At 43.3% G+C, this 20852-nt stretch overlaps 1 protein-coding gene across 1 annotated transcript in view; it reads left to right on the top strand.

Moving 5' to 3' along the window:
- RELN (reelin) overlaps window positions 1–20852 on the top strand; it is a gene marked incomplete at its 5' end in the record, with an annotated part of 292461 nt that overhangs the window by 259034 nt on the left and 12575 nt on the right. The window contains 12 exons of the mRNA XM_083366535.1: window positions 719–933; window positions 2482–2659; window positions 4126–4301; window positions 5627–5733; window positions 7361–7603; window positions 9419–9594; window positions 10493–10566; window positions 11738–11899; window positions 13232–13389; window positions 15961–16180; window positions 17294–17491; window positions 20347–20445. Of these exons, the coding sequence (XP_083222661.1) occupies window positions 719–933; window positions 2482–2659; window positions 4126–4301; window positions 5627–5733; window positions 7361–7603; window positions 9419–9594; window positions 10493–10566; window positions 11738–11899; window positions 13232–13389; window positions 15961–16180; window positions 17294–17491; window positions 20347–20445 (2006 nt within the window). The remainder of the gene's footprint in view (window positions 1–718; window positions 934–2481; window positions 2660–4125; window positions 4302–5626; window positions 5734–7360; window positions 7604–9418; window positions 9595–10492; window positions 10567–11737; window positions 11900–13231; window positions 13390–15960; window positions 16181–17293; window positions 17492–20346; window positions 20446–20852) is intronic.

Raw genomic sequence — 20852 nt, 5'->3', positions numbered from 1 at the left:
TCTATCTATCTATCTATCTATCTATCTATCTATCCATCCATCCATCCATCTATCCATCCATCTATCATTTTTCTCTCTCATCCATCTATCTACTCTATTTCTCTATATCTTTAGTCTATTTATCTCTATCATCTATCTATCATCTATCACAAGGGTCTTCAAACCTGGCCCTTTTATGACTTGTGGACTTCAACTCCCAGAATTCCCCAGCCAGGCACGCTGGCTGAGGAATTCTGGGAGTTGAAGTCCACAAGTCATAAAAGGGCCAAGTCTGAAGACCCCAGCTGTAAAAGAAGGCAAACAAACAGCTGTCTGCAAGGAGTATACCTCCTTCCGTTCCCCACCATCCAGTCAGAGCTGAAGAAGCTGCTGGGATGAGAAATGAAACTTCTTCAAAGAAAAACCAGAAAGTCCAGTTGCCTCCTGAAAAAAGCACCGTTGGGACAACTATGGCCTGGAAGATTGAGAACCTCCGTAGACAAGTGCTGGAGTACCACGTGGAAAGATGTTGGGTGGTATAGATCAGTGGGCTAGCCGTGTTCATTAATACACCAAGGATCCCTCATTTCAGCCTTGAGCTGCCAATGTTCTCTTCCGTCAAAATGACATTGTTTTGTGCCTTACAATCTGAATTATTTTTGCTCTTTTTTTAAAAAACAAACAAACTGCGAAACAAAACGCATTTCTGTTTTGGTGTTTGTTTTTTTGCACCCATTAGATTTCGGTTGGATGTAAAGCCTCCGAAAAGATAGCTCAAAACCAAGTCCACGTACAATATTCTACCGATTTTGGCGTGAGTTGGAGGTACCTCGTCCCTCAGTGCTTACCCGCTGATCCGAAATGTTCCGGAGCTGTTTCCCAGCCTTCTGTCTTCTTTCCCACCAAAGGATGGAAAAGGATAACGTACCCATTGCCTGAAAACCTAGTAGGAAAGTAAGTAGGAAACGATACTTAATTATCAAGTAGAGCTGGGGGGTCTTCAAACTTGGCCACTTTAAGACTTGGGGACTTCAACTCCCAGAGTTCCTTAGCCAGCCCTGAGGACTGGCTGAGGAATTCTGGGAGTTGAAGTCCCCAAGTCTTAAAGTGGCCAAGTTTGAAGACCCCCGAAGTAGAGGCACAGGGTCATAACAAAGGAGAGGGTCTACAATGTACAGAAGAAGGAGAGACTCGAACTTGGTGCCAGAAAACTGGGACCAGAAATACTGAAGAGCTGGTTTTCCCATACAAGTTGTCCTCAACTTACAACTGACTCGTTGAGCCTTGAAGTTACAACAGCACTCAAAAAAAGTGACTTATAACCGTGTTTTTTTCACATTTACGAACCATTGCCGCATCCCCTTGGTCACATGATCAAAATTTGGAGGCTTGGCAACTGGCGTGTACTTACGACAGTTGCAGCGGCCCAAGGTCATGTGATCCCCTTTTGCAACTTTCCGACAGGCAAAGAATGGGGAAAGCCAGATTCGCTTAACAACCGTGTTACTCATTTAACCAGTGCAGTGATTCACCTAACGACGGTGGCATGAAAGGTCTTAAACCCACTTAACAACTCTCTCACTTAGCAACATAAATGTTGGACTGAGTTGTGATTGTAAGTTGAGGACTACTTGCATTGTTGTTCCCCCTGGTCAAAATAAATTACTCCTCTATTTTTTTGGGAGACCATTTTAACATTATTTATTGTGATCAGACCTGATTAACAGCGAGTCAAGGTGAATTTCTAAACATTCTTCTTCCTGTAGGCTAAAAGAACAATATTTGTTTTGCTGGCATTTGCTTCTGCTATGAATTGGATATCCAGATACCAAATCCTAACTTCTATCCTAACAACTGTGGCAAGGAAGGTCGTTATTTGGGGCAAATGAGAAAATCTTAACCAGTAAAAATGTTTAGAACATTGTGGGGAAAACAAATCTAAACAAGAACTGTAAACAGGATATATGATGAGACAACCAGAATGACCAGATAGAAAAGGAATACTCAATTGATGCGATTATTATTTGTAGAAATATTAGAAAACTTTTATACTTAATTATCATTTATTAAAACAATAAGAATTGTATTAACTTAAGGTGGGTAAAAGAGAACACAATGGGGAAAAGAGGAAATCATGTAACGTTATCGTGTGGATTATATAGATTACAGAATTTAACCGTTAGTGAATGTTTGTGAAATATAAAACCAGACGACGCACTGTCTACTGAATATTCAGGCGATTATGTTAAAAAATTAATAAAACATACTTTTTTTAAAAAAAATGGGGCAAAGCAGTGGATATTTTAGGCGCAGTTGTGGTTCCCCTTTAAAAATTTTAACCAAGACAAATTCACTGCTTTCAACAAAATCCTTTATTTTCAACTCGAACTCGTAGAAATGCATTCCCGAACTGAGAAAGCGTACTTTCTAGGAATCGTGCTCTATTATCGTGCTGTCAAGATGTGTGCAATAATCTCAGCTCCTTCTTGTGTGTTCCTGCAGTCCAGTGAGATTCAGATTTTATCAGAAGTACTCCGATATGCAATGGGCCATCGACAATTTCTACCTTGGGCCTGCTTGTGCCGAAAACTGCCGAGGCCACGGCGACTGTTTGAAAGAGCAGTGCATTTGTGATCCGGGATTCTCCGGACCAAATTGTTACCTGACCCATCCTTTGAAGGTAATTAAAAGAGAATCTGGACGATGGAAAGAAATGCAAACGAATATTTGCATTCAAAGGAGTAGCCTATTACTTAACATAGCGTATATAACAAAACGATTATCAAAGCATTGTGATGGGACGTAGTGAGGAGGCAGATTTCCAGGGGGGAGGGGCTGCAGGACAGAGGAGTAAAAAAACAACAACAACTCAGTCCAGATATCCTGTGCGAGAGAAAGAGGGTGAGGACAGCTCCTCCCTAATAGTACACAGGATGTTGTAGATGCAGATAGTAGAGTCTGGCAAAAGTCTGTCTGTACTGTGAAACGATAAGGAACTCAGCTTGGAGGAATCGCAACTGTTATTCTTGATTTTGGACCTGACTAATATGTATTTAGGGGTGTGGTGGATCAACAGTTAAAAATACTGAGTTTGTCAGCTGGAAAGCGGACAGCCCGGGTTTAAGATCCCAGCGCTGTGCAGCGGGGTGAGCTCCTGTTCTTTGCTCCAGCTCCTGCCAGCCTAGCAGTTTGAAAGCATGCAAATGCGAGTAGATAAATAGGTACCACTTCGGTGGGAAGGTAACAGTGTTCTGTGTGCCTCGGCATATAGTCATGCTGGCCACAGGACCACGGAAATTGTCTTCAGACAACGCTGGATCCCTGGAGTAAGAAACAGAGAGGAATACTTTTCCCTAGAGTCGGACATGACTGGATAGGGAAACTTCTTAATATGTATTTAGATTATATTTCTGCAGAAAATACAAGCTCATTAGTCCAAGATCTATTTCAGATGTCAAATAATTCTATTATATTGTGGTATGTTATGGGGACAAGGGAAGGGAAGGGAAGGGAAGGGAAAGGAAGGGAGAAAAGGAGAAGGAGAGAGGGAGGGAGGGAGGGAGGAAGGAAGAACTGAAGGGTAAAAGAAGGGAGGAGGGAGAAAGAAAGGAAAGGGAGGAGGAAGGAAGGAAAGGGAAGAGGAAGGAAAGAAAGAAAGAAAGAAAGAAAGAAGAAAGGAAAGAAAGAAAGAAAGAAAGAAAGAAAGAAAGAAAGAAAGAAAGAAAGAAAGAAAGAAAGAAAAGCTGGAGGAAAAAAGAAGGGAGGAAGGGAAGAGGGAGCAAGGAAGGAAAGAAAGAAAAGAAAGAAAAGAAAGAAAGAAAGAAAGAAAGAAAGAAAGAAAGAAAGAAAAGAGAGAAAGCTGAAAGAAAAGGGAGGAGGGAGGAAGAAAGGGAAGAGGGAGGGAGAAAAGAGAAAGAAAAAGAAAGAAAAGAGGCTGAAGGGAAAAAGGAGAGAAGGAAAGGAAAAGAAAGAAAGAAAGAAAGAAAGAAAGAAAGAAAGAAAGAAAGAAAGAAAGAAAAGCTGAAGGGAGGAAGAAGGGAGGAGGGGAGGAAGAAAGGAAGGGGAAGAGGGAGGAATTGCATTTTTCTGAACATTCCCCCTAAAAGCCCGTCCACCTGTTCTCACAACCTTGCAATCCCTCACCAGACCTTCCTGAAGGAGCGCTTCGACAACGAAGAGATTCGGCCCGACCTGTGGATGTCTCTGGAAGGCGGGCTGGCCTGTCTGGAGTGCGGGGTTCTGGCCGAGGACACGGCTCTCTATTTCGGAGGCCCCACCGTGAGGCAGGCCGTCACTCAAGACCTGGATCTGCGGGGCGCAAAGTAGGTCAGCTTACCTAGTAGAGGCGAACGTAGCTCATCCGTGTTGTTGGCGACCCAGAATAATCACCACGAATGCCCTCCTGAAGGCTGAGAGGACATCAATCTTTCATCCTTAACATGTCAGCTCAGGAAGGAAGGAAGGAAGGAAGAGATTTGGGGTTAAAATACATTCATGGTTGGAGAAGATGACTAAAAAACAAATAGACTTTAAACCAGAATTGCTTTTGTTAGGAATAATCGGAGCCAGTTATGAGACAGATTGCAGATATTTAACACTTACACCGACTAACGGCAGCAAGAATTGCATTTGCCCAACAATGGAAAAAGCTGAAGAAGTACTAATTAAGAAAATTCTAGAGTGTGCAGAAATGGATAAGATTGACTTTAAAGATAAAAGAGAACAAAGACTTTAGAACATGGGATAATTTCTGTCAATGGCTAGAAAAACGAGTCGGAGAGAAAGGAACGTGACATGTAATTTTGAATATATATTAGCAAGAAGAAGGCTATTGAGTGATTAACGAACATATTGTTTATGATAATTAACTATTATCTGTTATCGTTTGTTAAACACACAAACCCAGACACTGTGCTGTTTGCTAAATATTGAAAATGTTATTTGGAAAAACCCTAAACCCAACCCCAACCCTAATCCTAACCCTAACTCAAATCCCTACCCTAATCCCGGCCCCGCCTTATCCCTAATCCTATAAAAACTAATAAAATCTATATTTTAAAAAAGGAAGGACTTGTTTCCGCAGCTGACCACGTCCGTCGGCTAACCGCGTGCAAAGTGATCAATAATTTCATAAATTATCCACCCTTTCAAAGATGAACCATATATATATATATATATAGTCCACCTTGTTAAGGGTAGCTCACTGCAGCCCTATGGCCCGTGCACTTTTTTTTTTTTAATTCTGCCTGTTGAAAGGATTAGCCTTTCTTTGATTCAATCCCTGGATGGATTTAGCCCAGAAAATGCGAGAAAACAAGCAAAGTGTAGAAGGTAGGCAGGTTTGGAAAAGACTCCGTTATAAATGCTCGTGGTAGATGGCCGATCTGGTCCATCCCTATCCAAACACCTAATTTCTGAAATTCGCTTTTCAGACAGTTGAGAAGAAATCGAGCTAGACCTACCTAAAAAGAAAAAAAAAGAAAAAAGAAATTGGGAGGTTTAACGTATTTTAAGTAACGCACACGAAGTCTCGGGTTGAGCTCCGTTGATTCCCTCCGGAGAACCTTGAGAAACGAAGATATTTTAACACTAAACACGCGTGTAGTTTCTTCCAGTAAATTAAATTAGCTCCACGTTTTTAATCCAGGTTTCTGCAATACTGGGGAAGAATAGGGAGTGAAAGCAACATGACCACTTGCCACAGACCGACATGTCGAAAAGAAGGAGTTCTACTGGATTATTCCACAGATGGAGGCAAGTGATTTATAGAGGGCCTAACACATTATTTCTATTAGTTTAACAGTCTAACACAGCGGTGGGCAAGTATGGCCTTTTTATGACCTGTGGACTTCAACTCCCAGAATTCCTGGCTTCCATGCTCCCAGAAAGCATGTCCAGCTTAGGAATCCTGGGAGTTGAAGTCCACAGATCATAAAGATCATTTGTCTGAAATGGTATAGGTTCTCCTGCTTGAGCAGGGGGCTGGACTAGAAGACCTCCAAGATCCCTTCCATATTCTATTCTGTTCTGTTCTGTTCTGTTCTGTTCTGTTCTGTTCTATTCTATTCCTCCATTCCATTCTTCTATTCTATTTTACATTATTCTATTGTATTCTGTTCTGTTTTATTCCTATTCTATTCTGTTCTGTTCTGTTCTGTTCTGTTCTGTTCTATTCTATTCTATTCCATTCCATTCCATTCCATTCTATTCTGTTCTATATTCCTTCTATTCTGTTCTGTTCTGTTCTGTTCTGTTCTGTTCTATTCTATTCTATTCTATTCCTCCATTCCATTCTTCTATTCTATTCTATTTTACATTATTCTATTCTATTCTGTTCTGTTTTACATTATTCTATTCTATTCTGTATTTCTATTCTATTCTATTCTATTCTATTCTATTCTATTCTATTCTATTCTATTCTATTCTATTCTATTCTATTCTATTCTATTCTATTCTATTCTATTCTATTCTATTCTATTCTATTCTATTCTTCCCGAGTGCCGTGTAGCAGAGTGAGCGCCTGTTACTCGTCCCAGCTTCTGCCAACCTAGCAGTTCGAAAGCACGTAAAAATGCAAGTAGAAAAATAGGGACCACTCCGGTGGGAAGGTAACAGTGTTCCGTGCGCCTTTGGCATCTAGTCATGCCGGCCACATGACCACGGAGACGTCCTCGGACAAGCGCTGGCTCTTCGGCTTTGAAACGGAGATGAGCACCGGCCCCTAGAGTCGGAAACGACTAGCACGCATGTGCGGGGGAACCTTTACCTTTACCTTATTGTATTCTGTTCTGTTTTATTCCTATTCTATTCTGTTCTGTTCTGTTCTGTTCTGTTCTATTCTATTCTATTCCATTCCATTCCATTCCATTCTATTCTGTTCTATATTCCTTCTATTCTGTTCTGTTCTGTTCTGTTCTGTTCTATTCTATTCTATTCTATTCCTCCATTCCATTCTTCTATTCTATTCTATTTTACATTATTCTATTCTATTCTGTTCTGTTTTACATTATTCTATTCTATTCTGTATTTCTATTCTATTCTATTCTATTCTATTCTATTCTATTCTATTCTATTCTATTCTATTCTATTCTATTCTATTCTATTCTATTCTATTCTTTCCTATATTTCTATTCTATTCTATTCTGTATTTCTACTCTATTCTATTCTATTCTATTCTATTTCTACTCTACTCTATATTCTGTTCTATTCTGTTCTATTCTATTCTATTCTATTCTTATTCTTATTCTTATTCTTATTCTTATTCTTATTCTTATTTTATAAAAGGGCAGCACTCATAACAAATCAGCTGTAAAGAGAACTCCACAAGGAATCTCAGACATTTACTGATTTTTTTTCTTTATTTTGAACCATCGTAATCTAGGAATATCATGGACGTTGCTGCATGAGATGGATTATCAGAAATATATCTCCATCCGGCACGATTATATTCTGCTCCCAGAAGAGTCTCTCACCAACACAACTCGCCTACGCTGGTGGCAACCCTTTGTGATCAACAATGGGATTGTGGTTTCGGGTGTTGATCGTGCTCAGTGGGCCCTGGATAATATACTGATTGGCGGAGCAGAAATCAATCCAAGTCAACTGGTAGATACGTTTGATGATGGTAAGAATCAAATAGAGTAGGGGTCCCCAACACCCCCCCCCCGGTCCATGGACCACTACTGGACCGCGGCACGCCAGCAACCGGTCTGCACAAACAAGCAAAGCCCCATCCACAAGATGCGGGCAGCACACAAAACCACACCCCCTTTGGGCCATGGGAAAACCTCTCTCCACAGAACCGGTCCCTGGTGCCCCAAAGGTTGGGGACCTGTGAAATAGAGAACTAACTTTTTACCCAGACATCAAATCCCTACGAGGGCACGATGGCTCAGTGGTTAAAGAGCCTGAGCCTTGGAACCTGGAAAACTAACAGCCCAGGTTCGAGACCCAAGTACTGCATGATGGGGTGAGCTCCCGTTATTTGCCTCAGCTCCTATCCACCTAGCATTCTGAAAGCATGCAAATGCGAGCAGATAAATAGGTACCACTTTGGTGGGAAGGTAACAGCGTTCCAGGCATCTTGGTGTATAGTCATGCTAACCAGAAGGACCCTGGAAGCATCTTCGGACCGCACTGGCCCCCTTGGTCAAGAAATGGAGATGACCACCGCCCCCTAGAGTTGGGCAGGGGAAACCTTTTAAGTGCCAGAAAATTTAAATACAGGTAGTCCTTGATTTATAACCAAAACTGAGCCCAAACGTTCTGAGACTGTCATGGTTCCGACAGCTGAAGCCCTGCAAAAGAAGTTCGAGGCATCGTTTACCTTAAAGGATCTTTTATTCGAGTAGCAGAATATCGGCACTAACATAGTCAAAGCCAAAAACTGAATTCCCCTCCCCTGGGCACCTAGTATCAAAGCACAATTCCCTCTTCCAATTAACAGTCATAAATCACATTCCCTAATTAGCTTGAAGGTTGGGCTTCCTTTCCAGCTCTCCAGCCTGCCAATTCTTTATCAGCTCTGGGCTCAGTAACCTTGATTCTCAGGCTAAATTTAGTGTTGTTATGTCTAGCTGGACTCTCATTCATATCCCCCCCCTCCCAGCATCATCTAACTCTTGAAAGCGAAAGGGAAAAAGATGGCTACAGTTCCATCTGTTGTCAATGCAAAAGCATTCGATGTTGGCAGCATTGACAGAGTCATTTGTTAAGTGAATTTTGCCCCACCTTACGACCTTCCTCGCCACGGTCGTTAAGTAAATCGCTGCAGTCATTAATTTAGTAACACGGCTGTTAAGTGAATCCGGCTTTCCCCACTGACTTTGCTTGACAGAAGGTCGCAAAACGGGATCATGTGACACACACCATCACCACCACCCGGGACGCTGCGACTGTCATAAATACAACTCAGTTGCCAAGCATCTGGATTTTGATCATGTGACCCTGTGGATGCCACAACCGTTGCCAGGGGGGGAAAATAGCCATAAGCCGCATTTTTCAGGGCCTTCGTAACTTTGCATGGCCACTAAATGAATTATTGTAAGTCAAGGACTTGCCTGTTCGTGATACGCGGACCGTTGATTGACACGAAAAATGCACGCGGGGGATTTGGGCGGTAAATGTAGAAGACTCTTTGTTATCTTTTTTTTCTGATAGTGTAATAAAATTCCTCTTCTTTTTTTCCTTTTGTCTCTCAGCATCTCCACCTCTCCGGATTACACCCCATCTTTACAAACAATTCCAATGGGATAACTGGGAAGATGTTCTTAATTATTTATAATTTGGCCGCCTTGGGATACATTGCGCTGCCTATTATCTGGCCCCTGTGCTTCGGAGGGTGCTTGCATATCCCGAACAGACAAACGTGTTGTAACAATTCTGCACATGTTTCCGTAGGATAAATCCCCGGCTCATTCTCACTCTTTGGTCTTAACAGAAGGCGTGTCCCATGAAGAAAACTGGAGTTTCTACCCAAATGCGGTCAGGACTGCCGGATTCTGCGGGAACCCCTCTTTCCACCTTTACTGGCCAAATAAGAAAAAAGATCAGACGTATAATATCTTGTCCTCTCGGGAACTCATTATACAACCTGGATACATGATACAGTTTAAAGTAAGAAGATTAATTCCTGTGCATTCAGAGTTAAACCTTGACTTAAATCCAGACTGGTCCCGAAACGTCCGATCAATATGTTCAAATTGTTATCCCAATGTTTACTGTACTTGGCTTATTAGCAATTTTTGGAAGTTACACGAGTGCATCTAACAATAGCATCAAATTAATATGAATATATATATATAGACGGTGGGTCAATTGGACGAGTAATGTCTGAGTCTTATTTATTACATTTTTGTCCCATCTTTATTACTTTATAAATAACCCGAAGCAGCGAACATACCTACTACTCTTTCATCCTCCTATTTTCCCCACAACAATAACCCTGTGAGGTGGGTTAGGCTGGAAAAGACACCCAGGTGCCTTTCGTTGATAAGGCGGGACTAGAACTCAAAGTCTCCAGGTGATTGGCCTAAGGTCACCCAGCTGGCTTTGAGGGCTAAGGCGGGACTAGAATTCTCAGTCTCCAGGTAATTGGCTCCAAAGTCACCCAGCTGGCTTTGAGGGCTAAGGCGGGACTACAACTCACAGTCTCCAGGTGATTGGCTCAAAGTCACTCATCTGCCTTTCATGGCTAAGGTAGGGCTAGAACTCACAAACTCCCAGTGCTTTAACTACTAGACCAAACCAGTTCTCTTTCTAGTTACTCTTATGAGTAACTAGAGGACAGGACTATCTTATTGTTTATGAGAAGAAAAATATTCTTATCCAAACGAAGCGGAAGTGAAATATCATATATAAAGTGGTACTATTGCCAAAGTAGGGATATATTTTGGGGTTGACTATTTTGGAACGAACACATGCAATGATCTACCAGAACGGACAGCAAGAATAAATTGTTCCTATCAGAATGACAAAACCGAATAGAAAATGCATCTCATTTTAATTATTTCAGATTGTGGTTGGCTGTGAGGCAACATCTTGTGGTGATCTCCATTCAGTAATGCTGGAATACTCTAAGGATGCTCGGTAAATTACGAAACGTATTGAAAATATGGTGGACTTGAAGATTCAAAATAATTCTTTTACAATTATTTAACATTTGTGTGAATATAAATGTAACTGTACATATGAAGTTTCCCTTGATTCAAGTTCTATTATTGGAATTTATAAACGTGTCTTGTTTGTCTGTCTTCGTAACAGAACAGATGCAAAACGACTTGGTTGTGGCCAAGACGGTTTTGTTTTTTCAATGATTCAACTCTGACTAATGCAGGTAGCCCTCAACTTACGACCACAATTGAGCCCAAAATTTATGTTGCTAAATGAGAAACTTGTTAAGATATAGATTGACATAGATGAATGAGAGAGAGATGATATAGATATAGATAGATGATAGATACGTAGAAAGAGAAATAGATAATAGAGAGAAATAGATAGATAGATAGATAGATAGATAGATAGATAGATAGATAGATAGATAATAGAAATAGGTAGGTAGGTAGACAGACAGATATAGATAGATGATAGGTAGATAGAAAATAGATAGAGATACATAGATGATAGATAGATAGATAGATAGATAGATAGATAGATAGACAGACAGACAGACAGACAGACAGACAGACAGACAGACACAGACAGACAGATGATATATAGAGAAAAGATAAATAGATGATAGATAGATAGATAGATAGATAGATAGATAGATAGATAGATAGATAGATAGATAGATAGACAGAAGAAATAGGTAGGTAGACAGATATAGATAGATGATAGGTAGATAGAAAATAGATAGAGATACATAGATAGATGATAGAAGATAGATAGATAGATAGATAGATAGATAGATAGATAGATAGATAGATAGATAGATAATAGAAATAGGTAGGCAGGCAGGCAGACATAGACACACACAGTATACAAAAAACAGTCATCAGGTGAACCCAAAGGTACAGCCAGTCTCCAAAGCCCTGTGTTAGCGTGGAAAGTCCACCAGTGGCTTCCCAATCTCCTGTGAACTTACCATGTCCAACGAAGGCAGATAGAAACTGGAGCCGGCTCTTTTAACAGGCTGCGAAAAGGCTTACGGAGAAAGTAAGGAAGCCGCTCAGGTGTGAGGGGTGTTGTTGTTTTTTTCCACCCATGTTTGCCACTCCCTCCCACTCCTCGCAACATCATGTCTCTTGCTGTCCTTCAGGTTAGATTTCTGGCAGCTGGTCCAGACCCAGTGCCTGCCTTCCTCCTCCAACAGCGTTGGCTGCTCCCCCTTTCAATTCCACGAAGCGACCATCTATAACTCCGTCAACAGCTCCACTTGGAAGAGGATAACCATCCAGCTGCCGGATCACGTCTCCTCCAGGTACGTCCCTCTCCGAAGAAGCACCGCGCTCCTTCGGCAGCGTATCAGCACGCGGAAGATGCGCTGACTTTGGGGTCTTGGAAAAGGACATTTTAATGCTGTCCATATCTTATAGAGAAGAGGTCCCCCCACCTTTCGGGCACTGGGGACCGGTTCCATGGAGGCAGGTTTTCCCGCGGACCAGAGGAGGCGTGGTTTTGTGTGCTGCCTGCATCCCACGGATGGGACTTTGCTGGTTTGTGCGGACCAGTTGCTGGCATGCCGCGGCCCAGTACCAGTCCACACACCGGGGTTTGGGGGCCCCTGTTATAGAGAGTGGGCCCGGATATTTGCAGGACCGTCTGTTACCGGGAACGACTTCGCATCGCCCAGTGCGCTCACACAGAGAGGGCCTCCTCAGGGTGCCGTCGGCTAGACAATGTCGGCCGGCGACCCCCAGGGGGAGGGCCTTCTCTGTGGGAGCGCCAGCCCTGTGGAACCAACTTCCCTTTGAGCTCCGGATGGCCCCGGATCTCTGGTACTTTCACCGCGGCCTCAAAACATTTCTCTTCCATCAGGCTGACCTGGACTGACGACAGGGATTTTAAAATGTTTTTTTAATTTTTAACTTCAATTTTAATTTATTCTATTGGGGCTGTTAATTTAATTCTTTTTAACTTTTGTATCGTTGTATTTTATTGTTGTTAGCTGCCCTGAGTCCTTCGGGAGATAGGACGGCATATAAGTCCCCAAAATAAATAAATAAATAAATAAACAGTCGTGCCCAGAAAGCAAGTGAGCATCATTCAAAGCTATAGGATACGAAAGCCCTTAACTTTTCTAATAACTACTTAAGGTGTCTATATTATATGCCAGAATAACACAAATTACAGCTAGTCCCCAACTCGCGGCTACAACGGAACCCCAAATTTCTGCTGCCTAGCGAGACAGCTCTTAAGTGAGCCTTGTCCCGTTTTACGACCTTTCTTGCCACAGTTGTTAAGGTTACTAAGGTAGTAACGCGGTTGTTAAGTGAAGCTGGATTCTCCATTGAATTTGCTTGTCAGAAAGGTCGCGGAAGGGGATCACGTGACCTCCCCCCCCGTGACACTGCGGTTGTCATAAATATGAAACCACTTGCCAAACATCTGGATTTTGATTACGGGATCCTGGGAATACCGCCGTGGTTGTTAACTGTGAAAAACGGGCAGAAGTTCCTTTTTCCCAGTGCCGTTGCAAAGGCGAACGTTCACTAAACGAATCGTTGTCAGTCGAGGGCTATCTGCATTGACCTATTACCTGGAAGCCAGGCTGACCTCTTTTGTGTCCACTTGTGGACCATTTTATTTCTAGTGCGACCCAGTTCCGCTGGATCCAAAAAGGAGAAGAGCCAGAAAAACAAAGCTGGGCAATAGATCACGTCTACATCGGAGAAGCGTGCCCCAAGCTGTGCAGCGGCCACGGATATTGTACCACGGGGGCCGTTTGCATTTGTGATGAGGAACACCAAGGTCAGATCCTGTGCAGATGCTCTGTGTCCTTTTTCCCACGTACAGGATTGCTGCAGAGTGTGGCTGTGCTCTTTTCAATGGTGTTTTGTGATGGCTACTCTCGTGGGAGGTTGCGTTGTTACTTTGCTAGTGGAGCTCTAGGTCAGCGGCCCCCAACCTTTTGGACGCCAGGGACCAGTTCAATGGGGAGACAACTTTTCCGTGAGCCGGAGGAGGCGTGGTTTTACGTGCTACCTGCATCCCACAGATGAGGCTTCAGTTGTTTGCCACGGCCCAGTTTCTGGCATGCTGTAGCCCGGTGCCAGTCCACGGACCAGGGTTTGGGGACCCCTGCTCTAGGTTGCTGTGGAATGGTTTTAGAACAGGGGTGTCAAACTGTCGGCCCGCGGGCTGAATGTGTCGTGCCGAAACCGTGCCCGCCCCAGCTCCGGCAATGGGGGAAAAGTCACGATACGTTGTGACACGTCATGTGACGTGACGAGTTTGACACCCCGGTTTTCGAATATCCCCACCCAGCAGCATCCACCCTTGCTCCTGTTGTGCTCACATCACACCTTGCCTACCTACCAGCCCACTTGCAAACATTCTAGGACTCATTTAATGGCCTGCAGTCCTGCCTAAATGACAGCAATGAGGTGTGCCGTGATTGCTGTTCTTGAATGATGTGGTCACGTGATAGGAACAGGAATATTCTTCGTTGGCCAAGTGTGATTGGACACACAAGGAATTTGTCTCCGGTGCAGAAGCTCACAGTGTACATATAAACAGCAAAGTGGTAAGTCATAGCTCATAGATAGAATAGAATAGAGCTGGAAGGGACCTTGGAGGTCTTCTAGTCCAGCCCCCTGCTCAAACAAGAGAACCTACACCATCTCAGACAGGTGACTGTCCAGGCTCTTCTTAAAAATCTCCAGTGATGGAGCGCCAATGATTTCTGGAGGCAAAACTTTTCCACTGGTTAATTGTCCTCACTGTCAGGAAGTTTCTCCTTAATTCCAGGTTGCTTCTCTCTTTGATCAGTTTCCAACCCTTCTCCTGCCCTCTGGTGCTTTCGTCATAAGAGAATCATAAATCAAAAGACAGAATCATAAATTGTAAGATGCAAACAACAAGTGATAAATCACAAGATACCAATAGGAGAATGTAGTAGCAAAGATGAGAGGATGAGAAGGATAGTACTAACCAGTGCTTTTTTTGTAAAAGAAAAAGGTGCCGGAACTCACACATGTCATACAACCTGCCTTGCCTACCCTACAAGGTTCCATCCAAAAAAGGTGCCGGAACTCCGTTCTGAGCGTTCTATGAGAAAAAAAGCCCTGGTACTAACACAGCCATACTACATGGGTAAATGTGCTTGGACATAAGACAGTGCTGTGAGGATTATGAGTTCAGCAGAAGGCCTAGGAGAAGAAACCGTCTTTGTGTCTAGTTGTAATAATAATAATAAAGTTGGAAGGGACCTTGGAGGTCATCTTGTCCAACCCCCTGCCCAGGCAGGAAACCCTATACCATTTCAGACAAATGGCTATCCAGTCTCTTCTTAAAAACTTCCAGTGTTGGAGCATTCACCACTTCTGGAGACAAGGAGTTCCACTGGTTAATTGTTCTAACTGTCAGGAAGTTTCTCCTTAGTTCTAGGTTGCTTCTCCCCTTGGTTAGTTTCCATCCATTGCTTCTTGTCCTGTTTTGACCTGCAATGCCCTACAGCAGCATCCTGGGGGGGGAGGAGTTGAAACACTTTATGTCCAGGATGTGGTGGGTCCTGTAAATATTTTCTCAGCCCTCCTTCTGACCTGTAGCAGTATACAGTACATCTCCTCAGTGGAAGGCAGACTGTTTGCAGTTGTTTTTTTCTGCAGTCCTAACTGTACGTAAAAAAAGGGACGCGGTGGCTCAGTGGGTTAGGACGATGAGCTTGTCAATGAGATGGTCAGCAGTTTGGCGGGTCGAATCCCGAGTGCCGCGTAACAGAGTGAGCGCCTGTTACTCATCCCAGCTTCTGCCAACCTAGCAGTTTGAAAGCACGTAAAAATGCAAGTAGAAAAATAGGGACCACTCCGGTGGGAAGGTAACAGCGTTCCGTGCGCCTTTGGCGTCTAGACATGCTGGCCACATGACCACGGAGACGTCCTCAGACAAGCGCTGGCTCTTCGGCTTTTGAGCACCGGCCCCTAGAGTTGGAAACGACTAGCACGCATGTGCGGGGGAATCTTTACCTTTAACTGTACGTTGAAGTCTGTCTCTGCCTTGTTTGGCTGCTCTACCAAACCAGACAGCTGCGGAAGTACAAATGACGGTCCCATAATTCCTCCGTAGACCTGTGTCACTTTATGTCGATCATGTCGCGTTTTATGCACCGCTTAGTGAGGAAAATAACTAAGCCTGGGACTAACTCTACACAAGGGGCCGTACGGTACCTCGAGCCTCTGCGTTGCATCCGTCCAGGTTAAAAGGCACGAGTTGACATACGCATCATTTTGAAAACACCAACGTACGTTGTCAGTCGCAATAACTTGAGATCTGTTGATGGGAGATGCTTTCGTTTCTTTTATTTTATGTTATTTTATTTAGGTGATGACTGCTCTGTTTTCAACCATGAACTTCCCAGCTACATTAAAGATAACTTCGAGTCGGCCAGAATTACCGAAATAAACTGGGAGATTATTCAGGGTGGAGTGATAGGAAACGGATGTGGACAGCTAGCCCCTTACGCGCATGGGGATTCTCTGTATTTCAACGGCTGCCAGATAAGGCAAGCGGTGACGAAGGCCCTGGATTTAACCCGAGCAAGGTAAATTTTAGAAACCTAAAATACTTCCTCGTTTATCCAATCACCCTGGGCAGCTAACAGTTTAAAACATTTTGCATCTGGATCCCAAGAAGTTGTCCAACATGTATCCTAATTTACAGTCTAAATGTTGGAGGTGTGGTAGTTTAGAAGCTACCTATTTTCACATGTGGTGGACTTGTAGAAATATAAAAGCTTTTTGGATTAAAATTCGGTGGAACATTCAACAGATTTTTAAGAGAAAGATAAAGTTTTCTCCGCAATTGTTTTTATTGGGCATTGTTGTAGATTGTGATACTAAAGAAATCAATTTGATGTTGAACTTGATAACAGCAGCACGGTTACTGGTGGGACAATATTGGAAGAAGGATAGTTTGCCCACTATAGAAGAATGGGTACTTAAGGTATCGAATCTTGCAGAAATGTCTAAGATTTCTGCTTATTTGAAGGATCACTCGCAAGAAAGATATATTTCAGTTTGGAGGAGATGGATAAATTATATTCAGAACAAATATGGGACTAAAAAGTTCCATTTAGCTTATGAGTAGATTTTAGTGGGATATTGTTATTGGCACGTTGTTTGTAGTTATATTAAAGGGGAGTTAAAGCACCTTATGAATTTGGTTAATTGTATATTATGCATAATTTTTATTTAGAATATGTTTATTGTAACTATAATCCTGTATTTAGCTCTGGGAAGTGGGGGGGGAAGTGGGTGGGTTTGGGGTGGGAGGGATTTGGGGATATATTGTAAAATTTTGTTTTTGTAAAACTCTTTAATAAAAAAACAAAACATTTTTTTAAAAAAAACATTAAAGTCATCAGTCGTAAAAAAAAAACCAAAAAAACACGGCGCATACAGAATGACTAATTTCTATAATAATTTTATATAACAGTTTTAATAATGTGAGTTATTCGGTTGGGCTAATTTACTGAGAATTCCAAAGCTTTCATTGCTTTGTCTTTGTGTATGTGGTTTCGTGTGCGTGTGCGTCTCTGCGTCTGGGGGCAGTTGCCAGTGTTTGGATAATTCTTTTGTTCTTGTCGTAGATCATGATTTAACTCCTTCTCTTTCCTATCATCTGCTTTCCCCTCTCCCCCCTCCCACACCCCCAGCAAAATAATGTTCGTTTTGCAAATTGGAAGCCTTTCACAAACGGATAGCTGCAACACAAATCTCAGTGACCCCAACACTGTGGACAAAGCTGTGTTGCTCCAGTACAGCGTAAACAATGGAATTACTTGGCAAGTCATTGCGCAACACCAGCCGAAAGACTTTATACAAGCCCAGAGAGTGTCTTACAACGTGCCGCTGTGAGTATGCCATTATTACTACGTTTCCCTTTAGAGCGCAAAGCGTCTGGCATGAAGAATCGGGACACCTCAGGCTAAATTCTCGTTAAGGTGATTCGTTGCTCCCGCCTATTAACACAAGAACAAGTGAGTCAAGTAACGGTCAGCATTAAATTGATGCTAGATAAAGAGCGGACTTCAAGAGGTTGAATTCAGACCGTTTGTGGCAACGTAAGGACTCCAGGCTGATTCCTCTCTTGACTCCGCCTGTCCTTCTCCTGCGAAAAGCCATCTAATCCCTGAATAAAGTACTGGTAGAATCTGGTTTGGAGAGAGAAAGAGAGATGGAGACATGGAGTGGTGGGATTCAAATATGTGAACAACTGGTTCTCTGTGTAGATGCCGCTTCCGTAAGTCCGTTCTGGATCTGGGCAGCAAAAAATTAGCTACCGGTTCTGCCGAAGTGGTGCAAACTGGCTGAATCCCACCACAGACAGGAAGGAAGGAAGGAAAGAAGGAAGGAAGGAAGGAAGGATGAAGTGAAGGAGTGGTGGGATTCAAATAGATGTGGATGCCGCTTACGGAAGTCCGTTCTGGGCCTGGGCGACAAAAAAAATAGCTCCCGGTTCTGCCGAAGTGGTGCGAACCAGCTGAATCCCACCCCTGCACGTGACCCGTGATTATGGAAAGATTGCCATTTGAATCTCCCGCCAAAACAGCAAAACACATTGTTTGAAAATGTGCGGCCCAAAATCACATCATGCGAACAAACCAATTGTTATTTTTAGCAAGTGCAGCTTCAGTGAAGAAGATGGTTTCACGTTTCTTTAGCATATTTATTTACTAAATATGCTAAATTTATATGCCACCCTTCTCACTGGTAAGGCGACTCTGGCTGGCCGACAGATAGGAAAGAGACAAAACATAAAAGCAGTTCCATTTTTAAAAGCGACGTATGAAACTCGAAGGAAGCAGCTAGACGGCACAAGGGCGTGGTCCTCTGCTTTGGGCTTGCGTTTCCTTCAGAAACTCCAGATATTACACAATGTACTCCCACAATTTTATCTTCACAACATTTTTGTGAATTAGGTTAGGCTTGATCAACACTTGAGTCACTCAGCCTTCGCTAGAGCCAAAGTCAGCGTCCATTTTTATCACAGAGCTGATGGACTCTGATCCAATTTTCAGTAGCCAGATTCCTCGATGAATTTTAAAAGGGCTTTTCAACTCAAAATAGGATCGAAATAACAGAGTGGAAAAGAACCTTGGAGGTCATCTAGTCCAGCCCCCTGAGCAAGCAACAGCCCCTACATTATTTTAGACAAATGGTTGTCCAATCTCTTCGAAAAACCTCCAGTGTTGGAGCACCCACAACTTCTGAAGGCAGGTAGTTCCACTCGTTAATTGTTCTAATTGTAAGGAAATTTCTTCGTCCTGTCAGGTTGATTCTCCCCTTGAAGTTCTAAGCTGGTTCTCTGCTCAGCTCATTAGCCTTTTTTTTTAAAGCATATACTATTGGCTTACTTCTAGCAATAATCGTAAGATGTTGACATCTAATGAAATCCAGGATCCATTTTCATCCTGCTTGTAAATTTTCACAAATTGCTAACTTCCAAGAGCAACTTTGGATAAAAAGCAACCTTCTGCATCACAACGCAGAGGGCCTCGGCACCCTTCCTAAGTGAGGATTAGGGGAATTGTAGTCTAGAAGGTCTGAAGGCCGTCCGTGTCAAAGAGGACATAGCTCTACAGCAATGTCTTGCAACGCAATCTCCTCGGTGCGTGTTGGGCCTCAGTATCCAATCTAGCAGGGGATTATGAGAACTGAGGTCCAAAATCTCTGAAGGCGATCAGGAAGCTGAGAAGTCCTAGTGGACAATCACTTAAATATGAGCCAGCAGTGTGCAGCAGCAGCGAAAAAAGCCAACGCAATCCTAGGCGGCATTAACAGACGGATAGAATCAAGACCACGTGAAGTTCTAGAACGGCTTTGCAAAGCCTTAGTAAGGCCACACTTGGAATACTGCATGTATTACAGTGCTGGTCATCACAGTACTAAAAAGATGTTGAGACTTTGGAAAGACTGCAGAGAAAAGCAACAAGGTTTATTAGAGGGCTGGAAGCTAAAACAAAGAATGGTTGCAGGAACTGGGTATGTCTAGTCCAGGGGTAGGCAGCTTTGGCTCTTTTATGACTCGTGGACTTCAACTCCCACAATTCCTGAGCCAGCCACGCTAAGGGGAAAGGGAGGGGTTTCCAAGCTGAGCCATGCTGGCTCAGGAATTCTGGGAGTTGAAGTCCACGAGTCAAAAGAGCCGAGGTTGCCTACCCCTGGTAGTCTAATGAAAAGAAGGTCTAGGAGTGACATGATAGCAGTGTTCCAGCATTTGAGGGGCTCCTACAAAGACGAGGGGATCAAACTCTTATTTTCCAAGGCACCAAAAGGTAAAGCAAGAAATGACGGATGGAAACTAACCAACGAGAGAAGCAGGCTAGAACTAAGGAGAAATTTCCTAACAGTGAGAACAATTAATCAGTAGAGCAACCTGCCTCCAGAGGTTGTGGGTGCTCCATCACTGGAGGCTTTCAAAAAGAGACTGGACCCCCACTTGTCTGAGATGGTATAGGACAAGGGTAGGCAACCTTGGCTCTTTTATGACTCTTGGACTTCAACTCCCAGAATTCCTGAGCCAGCTATCCTGGCTCAGGAATTCTGGGAGTTGAAGTCCATGAGTCATAAAAGAGGCAAGGTTGCCTACCCCTTGTATAGGGCCTCCTGCCTGAGCAGGGGGCTGGACTAGAGGACCTCCTAGGCCCCTTCCAACTCTATTGTTCTATTCCTTTCCGCTCCCTCACTGCGTCGTTTCTCGTTTTAGGGAGGCACGAATGAAGGGGGTGTTACTCCGCTGGTGGCAATCCCGCCACAGTGGCTCAGGCCACGATCAATGGGCTTTGGACCACGTAGAAGTTGTTCAGTGAGTATATTGCATGCCGTTCTAACGCACGACCACCAGCCCCATATTCCACATCAGGATGGAATATGTTCAGTTATTGACTTGAGTCCTGTGTAAATGTGGGGTTTGAGAATGCTTTATCTGCAAATCGCTGTTTATCAAGGCGGGGAAAAGGGGACTTTTATGAAATACAAGGGGAAATATGTCTATCAGAGCAGTGGGTCTCAACCCGGACCACTTTTAAGACGGGAGGACTTCAACTCCCAGCATTCCCTAGCCAGCATGCAGTGGAGAATTCTGGGAGCTGAAGTCCAAAGTGGCCCAGGTTAAGGAACTCTGCATTTGTGCATCAAGCTTCAGCAATGTAAAGGAAGTTTAGTAAGGATAAACCGGACTTCCGTTCTTTGCGGCAAAATATAAAATTGGAT

Source organism: Vipera ursinii (assembly GCF_947247035.1).
Source record: "Vipera ursinii genome assembly, chromosome: 6".
Taxonomy (NCBI): Eukaryota; Metazoa; Chordata; class Lepidosauria; order Squamata; family Viperidae; genus Vipera; species Vipera ursinii.
This window is presented reverse-complemented; position numbering and strand designations above follow the sequence as displayed.